The sequence below is a fragment of the Oncorhynchus gorbuscha genome, linkage group LG09 (assembly GCF_021184085.1).
Source record: "Oncorhynchus gorbuscha isolate QuinsamMale2020 ecotype Even-year linkage group LG09, OgorEven_v1.0, whole genome shotgun sequence".
NCBI lineage: Eukaryota > Metazoa > Chordata > Actinopteri > Salmoniformes > Salmonidae > Oncorhynchus > Oncorhynchus gorbuscha.
Genome location: NC_060181.1, coordinates 54,710,302 through 54,729,634, shown reverse-complemented (window position 1 = coordinate 54,729,634; position 19,333 = coordinate 54,710,302). Strand labels below are relative to the sequence as shown.

The 19,333-nt window shown below is 41.6% G+C and overlaps 1 protein-coding gene across 1 annotated transcript; it reads right to left on the bottom strand.

Annotated features, from left to right (window-relative positions):
• Positions 1-443: 443 nt before the first annotated feature.
• Positions 444-17,695, bottom strand: LOC124042865 (gap junction gamma-1 protein-like). Its single transcript, XM_046361000.1, has 3 exons — positions 17,498-17,695; positions 2,311-3,478; positions 444-2,143 (listed from the first exon to the last, which is right to left on the bottom strand). Exons 2-3 carry the CDS (start codon positions 3,440-3,442, stop codon positions 2,130-2,132), a joined length of 1,146 nt encoding a protein of 381 aa, XP_046216956.1. The 5' UTR covers positions 3,443-3,478; positions 17,498-17,695; the 3' UTR covers positions 444-2,129.
• Positions 17,696-19,333: the final 1,638 nt, after the last annotated feature.

The window sequence follows — 19,333 nt, the reverse complement described above, 5'->3', positions numbered from 1 at the left end:
ACTCTTGTATCGTTTATGTAATCATGCTAGATAACGCATGTCAGTTATATTGCAGTTGTGTTTATAACTTCTGAGGCTTTGGCTCAATTGCAAAAAAATATTTGTTTCATCCCCTTCATCTGCACTATTTGGACAGTACTTGACAGATATACTGGAAGCTCAGACAATCTGGATCAAACCCTCATAAGGTGTAATTTGCCAACATCCCCGAAACGTTTGCTTCATTCATGCGACCGACCAATACTGGGTCATGCATGTGACAGACCAATACCTCACGAGGCTTCTTCTCTAAGCTGAAACCTTGAAACGGATATCCATTTCTCAAAACCAGGTTCTGGCCGTACTGCCAAATACTGGTGATTCATTCAGTCGCTTGCATGAACACAGAAATGTGTTAAAGGAAAAGCACAAACAATACATTTTTCCATCACAGGAGACATGGATTTATTAGGAAAAGTTTATTTAAGAAATTGAGCACAAAAATACTATTCATACAAAAGTATTTAAACAAATTGTTTGGGATGACAGTTGACACTTAATGGCACTGCTGATATAATGTGTGCACTGATGGCATCATAAGATCACATTCAAGGCTTTGGGTCGTTTCAACCATAAAAAGATAACAATGATAACATTTACAACAGTCAGAGACTGCAGCATGGGGCTCATTATTAACAGCTTGAAGGCTTTTGAATGTTACTTGCATCAATGCCTCAATAATGAACACTGAACCGAGCATACATTGTGAATTGCATAGTTGTAACACAGAGCCACAAATCTACATGTCCCAATTTCAGGAGAAAACACTGAACAAAACCATATAGAAAAATAACCCTGAATTGTGGGGGTCTTGAATTACTTTCTGAAAATGCTATTTGACAGAGTAAATGCGTCGTTTGTATATATATATATATTTTTTTTTTTAAATATTTTTTTTATCTTGGGTCTCTGGTTCATGTTCAGTAGGCACAAAACAGGATGGGAGGTACTACAGGAACTTATCCTATAAGAAGGATTAATTACATTTTCCCTTTCAAAACATTGCGCCCTACTGAACAAGACCCAGAGTTCAACTGGTGTATGGCATATATTTGTTACCCACAAATCGTGGATAGTCCTCAATAATGGAAAATAACTCCAAATCTGTCGAGTCCCTCAGTTAATGTAGAAATCCCAAAAAGACAACAGTAAACTTCATAGTTACAATTTGGCCATCCTGACCTTAAAGGTTTAATCTTGCAATGTCGGTCAAACACTTTCCATGTTACACTTAACAAAATGGAAGAAATCAGTATAAAAAGCATGTTTAACATTACCAGACAAGATAACAATTTACATGAATTCAAGCATCACCCAGGTTTTTTTTAAATCCTTTGGACAAAGGTGCCAAAATAGGCTTCCAGTTCCCAGACTTGGCAACAGTCAGATTTATGGGAAGGGGTAGGTTCATAATGAAAGTAGGTTAGTTCTCTTTCTGCAAACTACATATTGCTGTGCTACAACTCAAATGTAACTGTTGTTTCTGGTGGTTGACCCAAAATAGTTAACCATTTGCTCATTGTAAGCTGTTGCACATGGAAGACAGTTATTCACTCCATAATATCACTTCTAACACCAACTATTACCATACCAGTTAACATCCCCAAACACAGACTCACCGTGGTTCCCTATTCCCCACAAAACACACACACAAAAATTACACATTGACATGGTTTTGCAGCACGCTTGGGTTGCCCATACCTTAGAATGGCTGAAATGTAAACTCCAGTTTTAGGTTGAAGGCAAACTTCAGATTGAACTCTAAACTCCAGCAGAGGGAAAAACTACAAACAAGAGGAAACACTAGTATCCCCCCTCAAAAAACAGCACAGCTACCCTGAGACGAATAGGAATGTTCTGAAAACTAGTTTGTGGACACTTTGGATCTTCAGATGTGCTCAAGTATAGCTGGGTAGGAAGGCGCTGCTCGTTAAGTTTGGCATGTTTCCCTTGAACGTTCACTGGCCTCAACACTGAAAGAAAGATGGATTCATCCTCCTCAAGTCACATACACACCTGTCCCCACACAATGCTCCCTGGTACCCCTACTGTCCCAGATCCTGAGAAGGCCAGGTGGGCCAATGACGAAGTTATGCTCGTAAACCTGAAGGCAAGGGGAAAATGTTAAACATCAGTTTGAAGTATAGAGTAAAATTGTCTACATAACATCCATTCATTGATTCCATCCACTATAAAAATGTAAATATAGATATGCCATGCAAATTACTACTGAAGATGTACTTCTTGTGATGCGTGGCACAGCCTACTCACCTTTCTCGCAGGTGCTGCTTTGCTTCTCCTGGGCAAAGTTGAGGCGGTTCTGCTCCACGGCCGTCCCGTTGGACTCGGGGCTGTTGCTCCTCGAAGTGCTGCTGTTGTCCTCATTCTGGTAGGCCAGGTCCAGGTGCTGCTGGGCCAGCTTTAGGTGCCGCCTTAGCCTCTCCAGCTCCCGCTGTGACGCCTCATCCCCAAGCGACTCACGGCCCGAGTCACCCAGGTTGTAATCCAATCGCATACCTTTTGGGTCCTTCTTCAGCACTGTGTTGTAGCCTGGAGGAGCTGTGGGCACCTGGCGGCCACATAGTGAGGGATGCTGGCTGGCAAGTTGGTGGGGGGTTGGGGGGCGAGGACGAGGGCGGCAGAAACAGTCCCGTATGCCGCTATAACCCAGGTGGAGGATCTCCAGCACAGTGAAAAGCAGACAGAGGGCACTCACCACATACATAATGAACAGGAAGATGGTTTTCTCCGTGGGACGCGACACGAAGCAGTCCACTGTGTGTGGGCAGGGCGAGCGCATGCACACGTACGAGGGAGACACCTCCAGGCCGTAGAGAATGTACTGGCCGAACAGAAAGGAGACCTCGAAAGCAGCACGCGACAGCAGCTGGAACACGTACACCTTCATGAGGCCGTCGCGCTTGATGCGCCGGCGTCCATCGTGCTTCTTGCTAGGCTTCTCCTTCTTCTCCAACTCGATCTCCTCGGAGATCATGGGGTCCTCCTCGCCATTGTCCTCTGCCTCCTCGTAGTTCCGGTTGGTCCCTAGGCTCACCATCGGCATCCTCTTCCCGCGGGGCTTGTACTCATCGTCGTCCATGCGAGCGATTTTGTGCATGGCGAAGCCCAGGTACAGAATAGTGGGGGTGGTGATCATGATCACCTGGAACACCCAGAAGCGGATGTGCGAGAGTGGTGCAAAGGCGTCGTAGCACACATTCTCGCAACCGGGTTGGTGGGTATTGCACACAAACTTGCTCTGTTCATCGTAGTAGATGGACTCGCCTCCCACAGCAGTCAACACAATGCGGAAGACTATAAGCAGTGTGAGCCAGATCTTGCCCACAAAGGTGGAGTGGTTGGAGATCTCGTCCAGGAGACGCGTCAGGAAACTCCAGCTCATGGTGCCTCTGGGGTGGGGGGAGAGAGACTTTCAGATCTATATGGGGGAAAGAGGGAGGAAAATTAGCAAATTAGACTATTGTATAGGAGCACCTGAAAGTGAGGCAGTAATCTAGAATCAATACTTAAATATTAGATTTTTCAAGAAATGTCTAACCAGGCTCTATAATGACATCAGCCTCAACTACCAGAAGCATGCAGCTCATTGCTGAAGAATGATGAGGGGTTCCTCCTCAGTACGAGAGTTTGCAACAGTGTGAGAGCCAAAGATAAAAATTTGATTCAGTGCCCACAAATATTAAAATATGGAAACTGCCTAAATAATATGAAGATAAGACCTTTTGCCTGTAGGGGAGCGGTACATTTACTACACCAACAAACTGAAGTGTGTAGATGTGTTATACACCTGCATGTACCAAACAAGCCTTTTTCTGTTTGACAGTGTAGGCCTCTTTCTATGTACGAGGACAAAAATGTGGTGATCCATCAGCAAGATATCAGTAATGTCCACCAGGTGGCATTAACAATGTGTCTCAAAGGCCGCTCAGTGTGGATAACAGAAGTTCCCTCTTGAGAAGGCACATGTTCGGGCAAGGATCTCATGCAATAAGGCCTATATCATTCGGCCCAACTGGAATGTCTTATCTCATTAAAACAACTGTAAGACTAAATCATGTACCAGCTTCCAAAGCCATCTAGGGCTACAAACACAAATCAAATTGTCACGCGCGGAATGGGACGGTAGTGCTTACTTACAAGCCCTTAACCAACAATGCAATTAAGACCATATTTACTAAATAATGTTATATATATATGCTATATACAGGGGGTACCGGTACAGAGTCCGTGTTTGGGGGTACAGGTTAGTCAAGGTAATTTGTACACGTAGGTAGGGGTAAGTGACTATGCATAGATAATAAAAAAGAGTAACAGCAACGTAAAAACAAAGTTAATTGTTCAGCAGTCTTATGGCTGGGGGGGGGGGGGGTGTGCTTTTAAAGAACCTTTTGGACCTAGACTTAGTGCTCACTCCCTTGTTATCAAAGGCAGCGCGGCCCAATTCTGATATTTTTTTAGAACAATGCCATTAGATATTTTCACCACAGAAATTTTTCAGAGCTGATCGTTTGATTTATTGGGATCCCCATTAGCCAGAGCTAATTAACATTTACATACATTAACATGTACTGTGTGTGCATTAATCAGTTACACATAAATGTCTGTACATACACACAAGTAGGTCACATGAGGGAGAGGTGAGGTGTTGCTTTATTATTTTTTATTTAAACCAGGTTTGCTGTTCACTTGCGCTATATAAGATTGGAGTTCCATGCACTCATGGCTCTGTATAACACTGTACATTTCCTAGAAACGTCTTTAGAACCATTGAATCTACACCGAACAAAAATAAACACAACATTTAAGGTTTTGGTCCCATATTTCAGGTGCTGAAATAAAACATTCCAGAAATGTTTCATACACACAAAAAGCTTATTTTGCTCAAATTTTGGGCCCAAATTTGTTTACATCCCTGTAGGTGAGCATTTTTCATTTGCCAAGATAATCCATCCACAAAGCCCTTTTGTTGGGAAAAACTCATTCTGACTGGCTGGGCTTGGCTCCCCAGTGGGTGAGCCTATACCCTCCAAGGCACCCCTGCACAGCCATGTGAAATCCATAGATTAGGGCCTAATGAATTTGTAAATGATCTGTAACTCAGTAAAATCTTTGAAATAGTTGCATTTATTTTTATATTCGGTGTATGTATTTGAAAAATGTTAAAAGGTATACTTCACCCAAATTACAATTGATTTCCTTACCCTGTAAGCAGTCTATGAACAAGGTATGACAGTAGGCAGGTTTTCCATTGATCCAGGTTTATTTGACAAAAGCAAAATCATTGCGACATGTACAGAGCACGCGGAAAGTATTCAGGCTCCTTGACTTTTTCCACACTTTGTTACGTTACAGCCTTATTCTAAAATGGAGATGCAAAATTGAGCTCAGGTGTATCCTGTTTCCATTGATCAACCTTGATGTTTCTACAGTCGTGGCCAAACGTTTTGAGAATGACACAAATATTTGCTGCTCCCTCAAGTCTGCTGCCTCAGTATGATGGCAATTTGCATATACTCCAGAATGTTATGAAGAGTGATCAGATGAATTGCAATTCATTGCAAAGTCCCTCTTTGCCATGCAAATTAACTGAATCCCCCCAAAACAATTCCACTGCCACAAAAGGACCAGCTGACATGTCAATGGTGCTCTGGTTTACACAGGTGTGAGTGTTGACGAGGACAAGGCTCGAGATCACTCTGTCATGCTGATTGAGTTTGAATAAAAGACTGGAAGCTTCAAAAGGATTCCAAGGTGCTTGGAATAATTGTTCTTCCTCTGTCAACCATGGTTACCTGCAAGGAAACATGTGCAGTCATCATTACTTTGCACAAAAAGGGCTTCACAGGAAAGGATATTGCTGCCAGTAAGATTGCACCTAAATCAACCATTTATCAGATCATCAAGGAGAGCGGTTCAATTGTTGTGAAGGCTTCAGGGCGCCCAAGAAAGTCCAGAAAGCGCCAGGACAGTCTCCTAAAGTTGATTCAGCTGCGGGATCGGGGCACCACCAGTACAGAGCTTGCTCAGGAATGGCAGCATGCAGGTGTGAGTGCATCTGCACGCACAGTGAGGCAAAGATTGAGGATGGTGTCAAGAAGGGCAGCAAAGAAGCCATTTTTCTCTAGGAAAAACATCAGGGACAGAATGATATTCTGCAAAAAAGGTACAGGGCTGGACTGCTGAGGACTGGGGAAAAGTCATTTTCTCTGATTTAATACCCTTTCCGATTGTTTGGGGCATTCGGAAAAAAGCTTGTCCGGAGAAGACAAGGTGAGCCCTACCATCAGTCCTGTGTAATGCCAACAGTAAAACATTCTGAGACCATTCATGTGTGGGGTTGCTACTCAGCCAAGGGAGAGGGCCCACTCACAATTTTGCCTGAGAACACAGCCATGAATAAAGAATGGTACCAACACATCCTCCGAGAGCAACTTCTCCCAACCATCCAGGAACAGTTTGGTGAAGACCAAAGCCTTTTCCAGCATGATGGAACACCTTGCCATAAGGCAAAAGTGATAACTAAGTGGCTCAGGGAACAAAACATTGATATTTTGGGTCCACGGCCAGGAAACTCCCCAGACCTTAATCCCATTGAGAACGTGTGATCAATCCTCAAGAAGAGGGTGGGTAAATAAAACCACACAAATTCTGACAAAGTCCAAGCATTGATTAGGCAAGAATGGGCTGCCATCAGTCAGGATGTGGCCCCGAAGTTAATTGACAGCATGCCAGGGTGGATTGCAGAGGTCTTGAAAAAGAAGGGTCAACACTGCAAATATTGACTCTTTGCATCACCTTCATGTAATTGTCAATAAAAGCCTTCGGCACTTATGAAATGCTTGTAATTATACTTCAGTATTCCATAGTAACATTTGACAAAAATATCTAAAGACACTGAAGCAGCAAACTTTGTGAAAATGAATGTGTCATTTTCAACTTTTGGCCAGAACTGTACAACTTGACTGGAGTCCATTTGTGGTAAATTCAATTTGGGATGATTTGGAAAGGCACACACCTGTCTTTATAAGGTCCCACAGTTGACATTGCATGTCAGAGCAAACACCAAGCCATGAGGTCAAAGGAATTGACCGTAGAGCTCAGGGACAGGATTGTGTCGAGGCACAGATTTGGGGAAGGGTGCCAAAACATTTCTGCAGCATTGAATGTCCCCAGGAACACAGTGGCCTCCATCATTCTTAAAAGGAAAAAGTGTTGAACCACCAAGACTTTCGCTTGAGTTGGCCACTCAGCCAAACTGAGCAATACATTTGCAAGAATTTCTCAAAGCAAGATTTTTGTTGTGTGTAGATTGATTTAATAAAATATGTTATAATAAAGGCTGTAATGTAAACAAATGTGGAAAAAGGCAAGGGGTCTGAATACTTTCCGACTGCAGTGTGTGTACATATATAAAATACACTTGACATTGCTCAAATCTAATATTTCTAAATTAGATTTTACTTTTTAGATGCATGTGTATTGTTAGATATTACTCCACTGGAGTTAGGAACACAAGCATTTTGCAACAACCGTAATAACATATGCTAAATATGTGTATGCGACCAATAAAATCTTATTTGACTTTCGCCACACTGCTCATAAAGACCAAAACATGTTTACCTGACACACCATCTACTACTTTTTCATTCAGGTGAATACATCTCAATTTTCCATGTATTGCACTTGCAGTTTGTGGGGTATTAGCATTAGTGTTCTCCTCTACCCTGGCAGTCTCTCTGTCACAGTCTCATTTGCAGATGGGTTAAGGAACCCTAGCAGTGTTCATTGTGTTAATTAACTGGTCCTTGTTTATTTTGGCTAGCCATTCCATTCAGTCAAGCTTTTCCCTTTTAAAATTCCTGAGGATTAAAACGTAACCCAGCAACGAAAATGCCACGGACAGCTACTCCTGCCACACACACCCTCGCCGCACTGTCTGCAGACAGGCAGAGAGAAAGCTTATAGTTTGGACAGTTTGGAGGATGGATGAGATGTTTCTGATAATCACAGCGAGTCTTATTAAATTTGGAACTTAAAAAATTGAATGCCATTACTGAAACAAATAAAAAAACAGATTCTCCCTTCAAGTTGATTCTGACCAGGCCAAAGAAATTACAAGACTGATAGGTAGGCTGTTTATATTTGTTTACAGTCTTTGATTTGTAGCCGCCCATTCTTGGTGGTTAAGAATAGGGGGATTCAGCAACTCGTAAAAAAAAATCCTCGAAATTCCCTCTAGCATTATTATTTTTAACAAACGGGTAGTACCCGCTCTTTTCAAGCAAACCAAAGCTTTCAATGAATTGGCCACTGCATCCTGTGATGCGCTTACTTCTTAGGGATAGCGTCTTTCCAATTTTCACCTAAAATGACAAACACAAATCTAACTGCCTGTAGCTCAGGCCCTGAAGCAAGGATATGCATATTCTTGGTACCATTTGAAAAGAAACATTTAAGTTTGTGGAAATGTCAATTGAATGTAAGAGAATGACACAATAGATCTGGTAGAAGAAAATACGAGGGAGAAAAACAACAGTTTCTTTTGTAATTTGTTTTCTACCACCATCTTTGAAATGCACCAGAAAGGTTGTAATACCGATGGTGATCACGAGGGCAGCAGTGCATGTGCAAAGTTTCAGACTAATAACTTGAAGTATGAGCAAGCTACATGACAATTCGTGTGAAGTCACCCAGGTGGCCTTCTCGATTTGCCAAAATGTACATTTAGATTAAATTTTTCTGCAAGGATATTGTCAAATCTGTATACTTGGACATTGATTTAGCTTTTCCAGTATTAGTAGCCATATTGTAAGTTTTCATAACTCTCCATATTCTTGTCCAAAAAGAAAAGGCTTGCAAAATTGCACAACAGATACAAGGTTTCCACATACTCCCCTAAAGCCAAGCTCATTGGCTATCTAGCTAGCTTTGTTTGTTTGACCCCGATTGGTGCTTATTTGACAAAGTAACAGTCAAAACAAGTGAACACCGCCCGTGTCATCGGCGCGCCATAAAGGCGTCGCTCTCAGACCAAATTTAGTGTCATAGGATATACTACACTCCTAATGATATAGTGAAGTCTGGTTACGTTCTAGGACCTCTGAGGAATAAATACAAACGTAATTTGACTGGTTGAAACAACATTTAGGGTTAGATTTTCACAGATTATTTTCATTGCAAATTGAACATGTGGAAATACAAAATCAAAATCGTGCATGCTATATGGACCTTTTTTAGGATATGAAAAATGATTTTATCTAACAAAGCGACACTTCATGTCATCTCTGGGACTATTGGGATGATACGTTCTGAAATCTTGCTCTGATTTAAGTACACATTTCACCTTCAGAGGTAAATTTATCAAACCTGTCGCGGTGATAAAAAGTGTGTTTTGAGCCCTTCTCAAACAGTAGCATGGTATTTTCCACAGTAAAGGCTACTGTAAATTGGACAGTGCAGTTATATTAACAAGAATTTAAAGATTTCAGTCGATAGAAGCCACTTATGTGGACCAGCATTTTCACTTTTGGATAAATAGCGTGCCCAGAGTAAACTGCCTCCTCAGTCCAAGATGCTAATATATGCATATTGTTATTAGTATTGGATAGAAAACGCTCTGAAGTTTCTAAAACTGTTTGAATGATGTCTGTGAGTATAACAGAACTCATATGTCAGGAAAACCCTGAGAAAAAAATCCAAACAGGAAGTGGGAAATCTGAGCCCCTATTGAATACACAGTGGGATATGGGTCATTTTGCACTTCCTAAGGCTTCCACTAGATGTCAACCATCTTTAGAACGTTGTTTCAGGCTTCTACTGTGAAGACGGCCGTATGAGAGGGGATTGAGTCAGAGGTCTGGCAGCAGCCTCGATCTCAGTCACGCGCATTTCACATGAGAGGTAGCTCTCGTTCCATTGCTTTTCTCCAGACATTGGAATTCTCCGGTTAGAACATTAATAAAAACATCATAAAGATTGGATTCTATACTTAGTTTGACAAGTTTCTACGTCCTTTAATATAACTTTTTGAACTTTTCAGTCGACGTACCAAACGCCCTAACAAAAGAAGCTATTTGGACATAAATGATGGATTTCATGGAACAAATCAAACATTTGTCGAACTGGAATTCCTGGGAGTGCATTCTGATGAAGATCATCAAAAGTGAATATTCATAATGCTATTTCTGACTGATGTTGACTGCGTAACATGGTGGATATTTCTTCAGGCCGTTTTGGGCTCTGCGCACCGTATTCAGATAATGATTTTTACGTAATATATTTTACGTAATATTTTTTTAGACACATTTCTCTTGGAACTACCCATCCCGGATCCGGGAGAATTGTCATCAACTACACTAATTAGCACGCTAACCAAGGTTGCCAGGTGTACGGTGTTTCCTCCGACACATTGGTGCGGCTGGCTTCCGGGTTGGATGCGCGCTGTGTTAAGAAGCAGTGCGGCTTGGTTGGGATGTATATCGGAGGACGCATGACTTTCAACCTTAGTCTCTCCCGAGCCCGTACGGGAGTTGTTGCAATGAGACAAGATAGTAGCTACTAAAAAACAATTGGATACCATGAAATTGGGGAGAAAAAGGGGTCAAATTTAAAATAAAATAAAAAGGCTAGTCGAAGTTTGGTAGCCGAAGTCTACACCCCCTTCGTCTGTGATTGGTCAACAATACTACTCCTAGTAGGAGTGGGAACTATGGACATTGTTTTCATTCAACAAGACGACTAATTTACTGCACCAAACATCTTAGATGTAAAAAATAATAAAAAAAGTTAATGTATTATAGATGTATTTATTTCTCTCAGAATTAATTGATAAATGTACACTTTTGAGGAAGTGTACATGGTATACAAAACATTAGGAACACATGCTCTTTCCATGACATAAGGGATCAGAGCTTTCACTTGGTCAGCCTATTGACGTAACCTGTTAATTCCAGGTAGAGCAAACCAAACCTAGTATGTGGCACCTTTAGAAGATTCCCCTGGAGGTAGCCCAGCCACCCCCCTGATAGGATATGAATAGGGCATAAGGCAAGGTAAAACATCTGTAGAATAGCAGGATATTAACTTTTTTAATTCTCTCAGCCTCATTGAAAATTTTGTAAAATATCACAACATTAGCTATAAAACTGCACATTTGTCTTTTTGCCATATGGCAATGTGTGTAGAATTGCAGGAAATTAGCTTTAAAAACTGTAGACCTCAGACCTTGCAGGGCCCCGCAAAACTGCGGTACACCACTGCCTCCAGTGGCACAAAGTAAATTTCTGCAGCTCGAGACGAGCTGAATTAAATGTAAAAGGCTTTGAAAATATAAAGCTTGCGTACGCTCAATGCCCTGTTGACATGTCACACTTCAAAAAAGAAAAGGAACTTCGCATTAATATGAACAGCGAATACAAAAACAGTGCTGCCAACTCACGCATATTGAGTGAGTCAACTTTTCAACTGTGCCTCCAAATCTTTTTAAAAATGAGAGCATATATGTGCCTGAAATTTTACATCAAACATTGTAACCGTGGCGGCTTCACCCGGGACATCCATGATCTTTCTGCCCCAGGAACGTGAACCGCAGCAGATTGAAGCTTGTGATTGGTTTAATAAGGGACCGGGACCAAGGCGATTGGATGCGTTCGTAAAGAAATGCCCCTTATGATTAGAGTGGACTGCAGCCACGGCAGACTGGACAGGCACGTTCATTCTAAGCGCCGATCAAAGACTATGAACTCAAATATCAGCATGGCAACTTGAAAGCTGTTTTGTAAACAAACGTCAAGAAGTAAATTTGCGCTCACACCTGTCCCAAAATGCTTCCTTATGACAGCATGTGATAATAGGCTGTCACATACTACTACTGATTTAATATAGGGTTGGGCGATATCCAGATGTTCATATCGTCCTTGTCTCATGCCGGGATTTATGGTTTATTGGCTTTGTACACAAGTGGGCGTCCCCCCAAAAAAAGGGAAATTAGGAGTCTACCAGAATGCTACCCAATGTAGCACAAGTAATAGCAAATTTCCATTGGGCCTGCTATCAAAATATGTTAAAGACCTAAAATGATTTAACGAATTACAAAGACAGGTAATCCAGCTACCGAATGTAATTTTTGGTGAGTTTACAAGCAAATGTGAACGAGAGACATTGTGCAAATGAACAAAGTTGAGACACATGCGTGTCTGAAGGAAGAACAGTACCTGCTCTGGAGCAGCATATGTACAAAGCTGTGTCTGTGTGGAGTCTAGAGTCGCTAGGGTAACTGGCCTGCCTGCTCTGCATGGAGAAGAAGCAGACTAGCCAAGAACTGAGAGGAGAATATTGGGGAGGAGCACACAGGGAAACAGAGAAATAAATAATAATAAAAATAAAATAATACTCTAGGAAATCAAAAGATAGCAGTGGCAGCTGTAAAGATAACTCATCCAAAGGGCGTTGACTTCGAAAACATGGCAGAAAGCTAACACAATATGATGCCCCACCTTATTAATTCAGCCACTTACTTACATAACTAGCAAGTTAAACTTAGGGGTAGTGTTAACGCAGAATTCTTCAATTTTTCACGTATGACAACATATCTTGCTGTGTTTTGTAAACTGCGATCTAAAATGCTTCCATTGTAATTTCAGACTAATTTTGTGCTTCAGTTGCACTTCTCCAACTCAGATGAGAATTTGCGACGATTCTCTGATGTACTTTTCTCCCGTGCTTTTCTCGGGGTAGCCAACATACATTTCTCTGAAAATGCCAGATTAACTTTAAGAAAAACATTAGGAAATGTAGCTTGCTACATTCTTTCTATGAAGTATGATGGCCACGCATCGTTTTTGCAGCAACAAAAATACATTGCTTTTTAATTGTATGCTCACTTGTGTGGCTGCCAGCCAAATAGCGTTGCACTTCTGTCGTCATCTGATAAAAATACAATTTCTGCCGAATGTGTTGCACTAATGTATTTTCTGTGAACGGAAACTATAGTTGCACGTCCCCGATCACCATTTAACCAACAACAATAAAAAACGTGACACCTGTCAATACACCGCTAGACTCACCTGCTCCTGCTTTCTCCCGTTGTGCTATTTACAAACATGTGACCTGCTGAACTGCTCTGGGGAACTACGGTAAACTTCATAATACAAAATAATGTAACAGGTCAAATTTAGAACACAATATGAAAATGTATTGAAAAACCACCACTTGGCTATTTCCAAATACCCTGGTATATAAGGTACACCACCCAAGTCGAATTGAATCCACCACTTTCATTAGCCCAGATCCATAAGCTACATTAAATTCACCTTGTTTAGACATTGGCAATTTAGCACTAGGTTAATTAGGCTGTAACACTGAAAAGGCGCGTTTAGCATGATGTTTTGGGAGGGTGACCTGATAACTGTATTATCAACATTATTTTGCTCAAACAGAGTGTAAACCCAAATGTGCAACTGATTCTAGTGTTGTATTTATTTACTGCCATTTTACCAGGTAAATTGACTGAGAACACATTCTCATTTACAGCAACAACCTTGAATTGTTATAGGGGAGAGGGGGATGAATGAGCCGATTGAGAGTTGGGGATGATTCGGTGACCAGTGTAGGGACAATACACAGATAGATAGATATACACACACACAGTTGAAGTCAGAAGTTTAAATACATTTAAAGTCCGTTTTTAAGTCAAATTTAATCCTAGTAAAAGTCCCCTGTTTTCAGTCAGTTACGATCACCACTTTATTTTAAGAATGTGAAATGTCAGAATAATAGTAGAGTGATTAATTTCATCACATTCCCAGTGGGTCAGAAGTTTACATACACTCAATTAGTATTTGGTAGCATTGCCTTTAAATTGTTTAACTTGGGTCAAACGTTTCTGTTAGCCTTCCACAAGCTTCCCACAATAAGTTGGGTGAATTTTGGCCCATTCCTCCTGACAGAGCTGGTGTAACTGAGTCAGGTTTGTAAGGCCTCCTTGCTTGCACACACTTTTTCAGTTCTGCCCACAAATTTTCTATAGGATTGAAGTCAGGGCTTTGTGATGGCCACTCCAATACCTTGACTATATTGTCCTTAAGCCATTTTTGCCACAACTTTTGAAGTATGCTTGGGGTCATTGTCCATTTGGGAAGACCCATTTGCGACCAAGCTTTCACTTCCCGACTGATATCTTGAGATGTTGCTTCAATATATCCACATAATTCTTTCCTCATGATACCATGCATTTTGTGAAGTGCACCAGTCCCTCCTGCAGCAAAGCACCCCCACAACATGATGCTGCCACCCTCTTGCTTCACGGTTGGGATGGTATTCTTCGGCTTCCAAGCCTCCCCCTTCCCCCCCCCCAAACAGAACAATGGTCATTATGGCTAAACAGTTCTATTTTTGTTTCATCAGACCAGAGGACATTTCTCCAAAATTAAAATCTTCATCCCCATGTGCAGTTGCAAACCGTAGTCTGGCTTTTTTATGGCGGTTTTGGAGCAGTGGCTTCTTCCTTGCTGAGCGGCCTTTCAGTTTATGTCGATATAGGGCTCGTTTTACTATGGATATAGATGGCTGTGATTTCCATGGTGTTTATACTTGCGTATTATTGTTTGTACAGATGATCGAGGTACCTTCAGGCATTTGGGAATAGCTCCCAAGGATGAACCAGACTTGTGGAGGTCTACAATGTTCTGAGGTTTTGGCTGATTTCTTTTGATTTTCCCATGATGTCACGCAAAGAGGCAGGGAGTTTGAAGGTAGGCCTTGAAATACATCCACAGGTACACCTCCAATTGACACAAATTATGTAAATTCGCCTATCAGAAGCTTCTCAAGCCATGACTTAATTTTCTGGAATTTTCCAAGCCGTTTAAAGGCACAGTCATGTAAACTTCTGAACCCCTGGAATTGTGATACAGACAGATTACTTCACTTATAATTCAATGTAAATAATTGTTGGGAAAATTACTTGTGCCATGCACAAAGTAGATGTCCTAACCGACTTGCCAAAACTATAGCTTGTGAACAAGACATTTGTGGAATGGTTGAAAAACTAGTTAATGACTCCACCCACACACCCCTTCAAATGAGTGTATTTGGCTATTTCAGACACACCCGTTGCTGACAGCTGTATAAAATTGAGCACACATACATGCGATCTCCATAGACAAACAGTGGCAGTAGACCACTCTTACTGAAGAGCTCAGTGACTCAATGTGGCACCGTCATAGGATGCTACCTTTCCAACAAGTCAGTTTGTCAAATTTCTGCTCTGCTTGAGCTGCCCTGGTCAACTGTTAGTGCTATTATTGTGAAGTGGAAATGTTTAGGAGCAACAACTGCTCAGCCGCAGTTTGTTTCAGCACCCTACAGATAAGGGTCTTTGATCTTGACAAAACATTTATGCTTGGAGCTCGCTTTGTGCACAGGGGCATCGTCATGCTGAAACATGAAAGTGCCTTCCCCAAACTGTTGCCACAAAGTTGGAAGCACAGAATCGTAGCATTAAGATTTCCCTTCACTGGAACAAAGTTGCCTAGCCCGAACCATGAAAAACATCCTCATATACCATTATTCTTCCCCCATTCAATTTTACAGTTGTATTCGGGCAGGTAGTGTTCTTTTGGCATGCACTAAACCCAGATTCGTCCATCAAACTGCCATTTGGTGAAGCACGATTCATCACTCCAGAAAATACGTCTCCACTGCTCCAAAGTACAATGGCGGTGAGCTTTACACCACTCCAGCCGACACTTGGCATTGCATATGAAGATCTTCGGCTTGTGTGCGGCTCCTCTGCCATGGAAACCAATTTCATGAAGCTCCTAACAAACACCTAGACTTTCCACTTCACAATAACAGCACTTCAACAGTTCCACGTTGAAAATCACTGAGCTCTTCAGTAAGGCCATTCTCGTGCCACTGTTTGACTATGGAGGTGGCATGGCTGTGTGCTCGATTTTATTCACCTGTCAGCCAGGGGTGTGGCTGAAATAACCAAATCCACTCATTTGAAGGGGTGTACCTCTAGGTGGAATTTCCAACAGTCCTATTTTAAAGGAATAGTTCACCCACATTAACTCCATATTGGTGTCTCATAAAAAAAAACATTCCGTGGCACAACGGTCTAAGGCACTGAGTGCCTCAGTGCTAGAGGCTTCACTACAGACCCTGGTTCGATTCCAGGTTGTATCACAACTGGCTGTGATTGGGAGTCCCATAAGGCAGCGCGCAATTGCCCCAGCGTCGTCCGGGTTAGGCCGGGGTAGCCTGTCATTGTAAATACGAATTGGTTCTTAACTGACTTGCCTAGTTAAATTAGAGAGATTAATATTGGCATTTTCTAACTAATTCATTTTCCCCAGTTGCCATTCTCTAAATTTCATGCACACAAAAAATATCATACCTTCAAACCATGTTGTTGAGTTGTGTTGATTCAACTTTAAAATAAATCTTAAATACACCTGACCTGTGAATTTTAAACATTTCTATTCCACCCTTGTCATGTGCCTAAAACCCCCGCTAGGGGTGACAGCATTGACAATCGCGATAGAAAACCTCAGATATCTCCAAAAATTGGCAACCCTGCTAAAATATGAAAATATTATTTGTCGTGTCTCAAAATCGATATCCATCTTACCTCATATTGTTTTATTTGATATGAAAGGTAACGAGTTCAATGGTAGGTCAAACCTGTGTGTAGCCTTAATTCTCGCAGAGTATCCAGACTAGGCGACGCGATTTTCCAGATTTTTCGACCACATTTTTCTTGCCTCCATTGATTTAGTCTCCCTAATTTTGACCATCCTACAAGGGTTACAACCCCAATACATTTCTTACGTATTATGACCGTTTTTTTTTAGATGATTATCCCAATTAACATTTTTTTTACACCTTGTTCAAAATATGCGTTTCTGATTGGACACCGCCTGGGTTCGATCAAACTCAACTCTGGACCTCGATGCCAGTTCCATTGCATTTTTTGTTGTTACATTGTTCCCCCTACAATTCAGCGATTTGATTTAGACCTGGTATACCAGGCGTGTGCAATTCAGATAGAACTGAAAACCAGCGGGCTCCGGACCTCGGAGGGTAAGAGTTGAGTACCCCTGCCCTAGGTGATGAAATCCACGTTCAGTTGCTTCCATCACTTTCACACAATGAAGGAACAAACTACTGTCCATTCAAGACAATGTACATTGGTTAGCTTGCTATTTAGCGAGATACCTCTAGTAGCACGAATCAAACAATATGCCGATGTACTAGCTAGCTACTTATCAATATCACATGTTAAACGCAGTACATTTGGAGAAAAATAAAATTGCTTCAAGAGATCCATGTATACAACTAACCTAGCTAAGCGCACAACATTTGTAAAATGGAAAAACAGCCTGGACACATTAACGCTCCGTTTTGTTGCTTGATAAACGTGTGTTAATCTTACCTGGAAGCCGACTGCGTTTCTCAATTCTTTGAATTCAGCGTGTGTTCGAAACCCCCTTCAAAAAATTGGGAACACTTTTCCCTCTTTCTCACCACAATATACAAACGTCTCACTAGTTACACCATGGGATTGGATCTAGCACGTGACTGTCTCTCCTCCGTCGCGGTTAAAACATTTTTTTTATACGGGACACACAAAGAACATCCCCAAATCCACCTCCCCCGTGCGCACCCCACCCCCTATTCAGGATCTTCTTGTGAAATCTGAGACAAGGATGGTCGACACTCTTCATTCATCATTACCTTAGTCATAGCTTCGAGTTTTTCAGATACATAGTGCCACCGAAACAGATTTAGCCGTGCGAGTAGCCGTTTACTTTGCAACTAAACGACAGCAGTGCAATATCTCAATAAATAATGTTCCCCTCCAGAGTTCATAGCCTGTGGCTAGCCTGGAAGTAAGAGAATGATTTATGATCTCAAACTATATACACTATCAATACGAATCTTCTAACTATCATATATCCAAAATGTAGAATTTGTACACATTGGTCATAATGAAATGTAGTCACCCCTATGATAGAGATTTAAGAAAAAATAATGGCAATTTATTTTTTGTGAGTTTTCCGTTAGACGTGCTGTGACAACTGCCTAGTCATGGTATGATAAATTCCTAATGATTAAAGTCTGCTGAGTTTTGCATGCATGCTGGTGATGTGGGCATTTGAAATGGGCTACAATCCTCATTGTTGTGGGATGTACAGCAACAAGCCCTCAGCTGTTATGTTGCACATAGCCTTCCTGTTGGAGTGGGCATTCGGGAGTAGTTGTTATTTGAGACCATTCCTCCTTCACACTGTCTTTGACAAGACAGGGGATGGAATACTTCCATATAACCTTTAAAATCTCCAGTGTCATCAGTTGGCACACTCAGGAAGTAAATCATATGTATTTCACAGTCTTCTGTGAGGTGGAGATGCTGATTCCTGGGTATTTTCATCCACACAATGACATCATCAACTAGACAGAAATTCTTTACATTTCTTCTTGATTGGGAACATTCTGTATATATCCCTCTTAAATTATTTCAGCAATTTAACAGGGGAGCCTACCATTTGGTCGCCAACCAGTCTGTCAATTATCATGGTTTTTGTTGTGCCTCTATTCACAGAACGCAAGCCGACAAGGCACAGTATTGCACATCGCTCTGTAGGCAATTGCAAAGTAAGCAGATGTATTGTGTTCAATAAATTGCTTGCCGAAAGGACTTCATGACTGTGGATGTCAGTTCTGATGTCTGGCCAAGGCGGTTTGTCGCTCAAAGCCCAACATAATGGTCTTCATTGTTTCATGTGTGCTGCAAACAGGTCAGAGATGGAATGTGTCCCGCTTCTTAGGGAGATTTCACAAGTCTGCATTCATTCATGGACTTCAATGTGAGGTCCCCTCGTTAACTATAGTACAAGTCCCCTTTTCACCATAGAGGCAGAAACTGGACAGAAGGAACAAAGAACTTTGAGGTTTTCAAGTTGCTTGCCGATAATGTGTAGACCCTGGACTTGCTCTGAGTTTACTCCAGATTGGAGTGTCCCGACTGCAAATGTTAAATTACTTAAGTATAGCACTGGGTAGAAGTGCTTTGACCAACAGTTGCTTGTTCCACGTGTGCCACTGCGCATAACCTGTGTAGGCTAGTTGTTGAATCATCCCCTCGTGATATGTGTCTTCCTCAATGCCACACACACCCTGCTTTTGTGAAAGACTTTAACTGACTTGTGCCTGAGCACTTGTGCAATTTCTGCCATGAGTTTCCCCATTAGGGAGCTGTAGATAGCTA

What these genes read in the sequence shown, in the direction of transcription:
- LOC124042865 (XM_046361000.1), bottom strand. Translation starts at nt 3,442, where the DNA reads ATGAGCTGGAGTTTCCTGACGCGTCTCCTGGACGAGATCTCCAACCAC.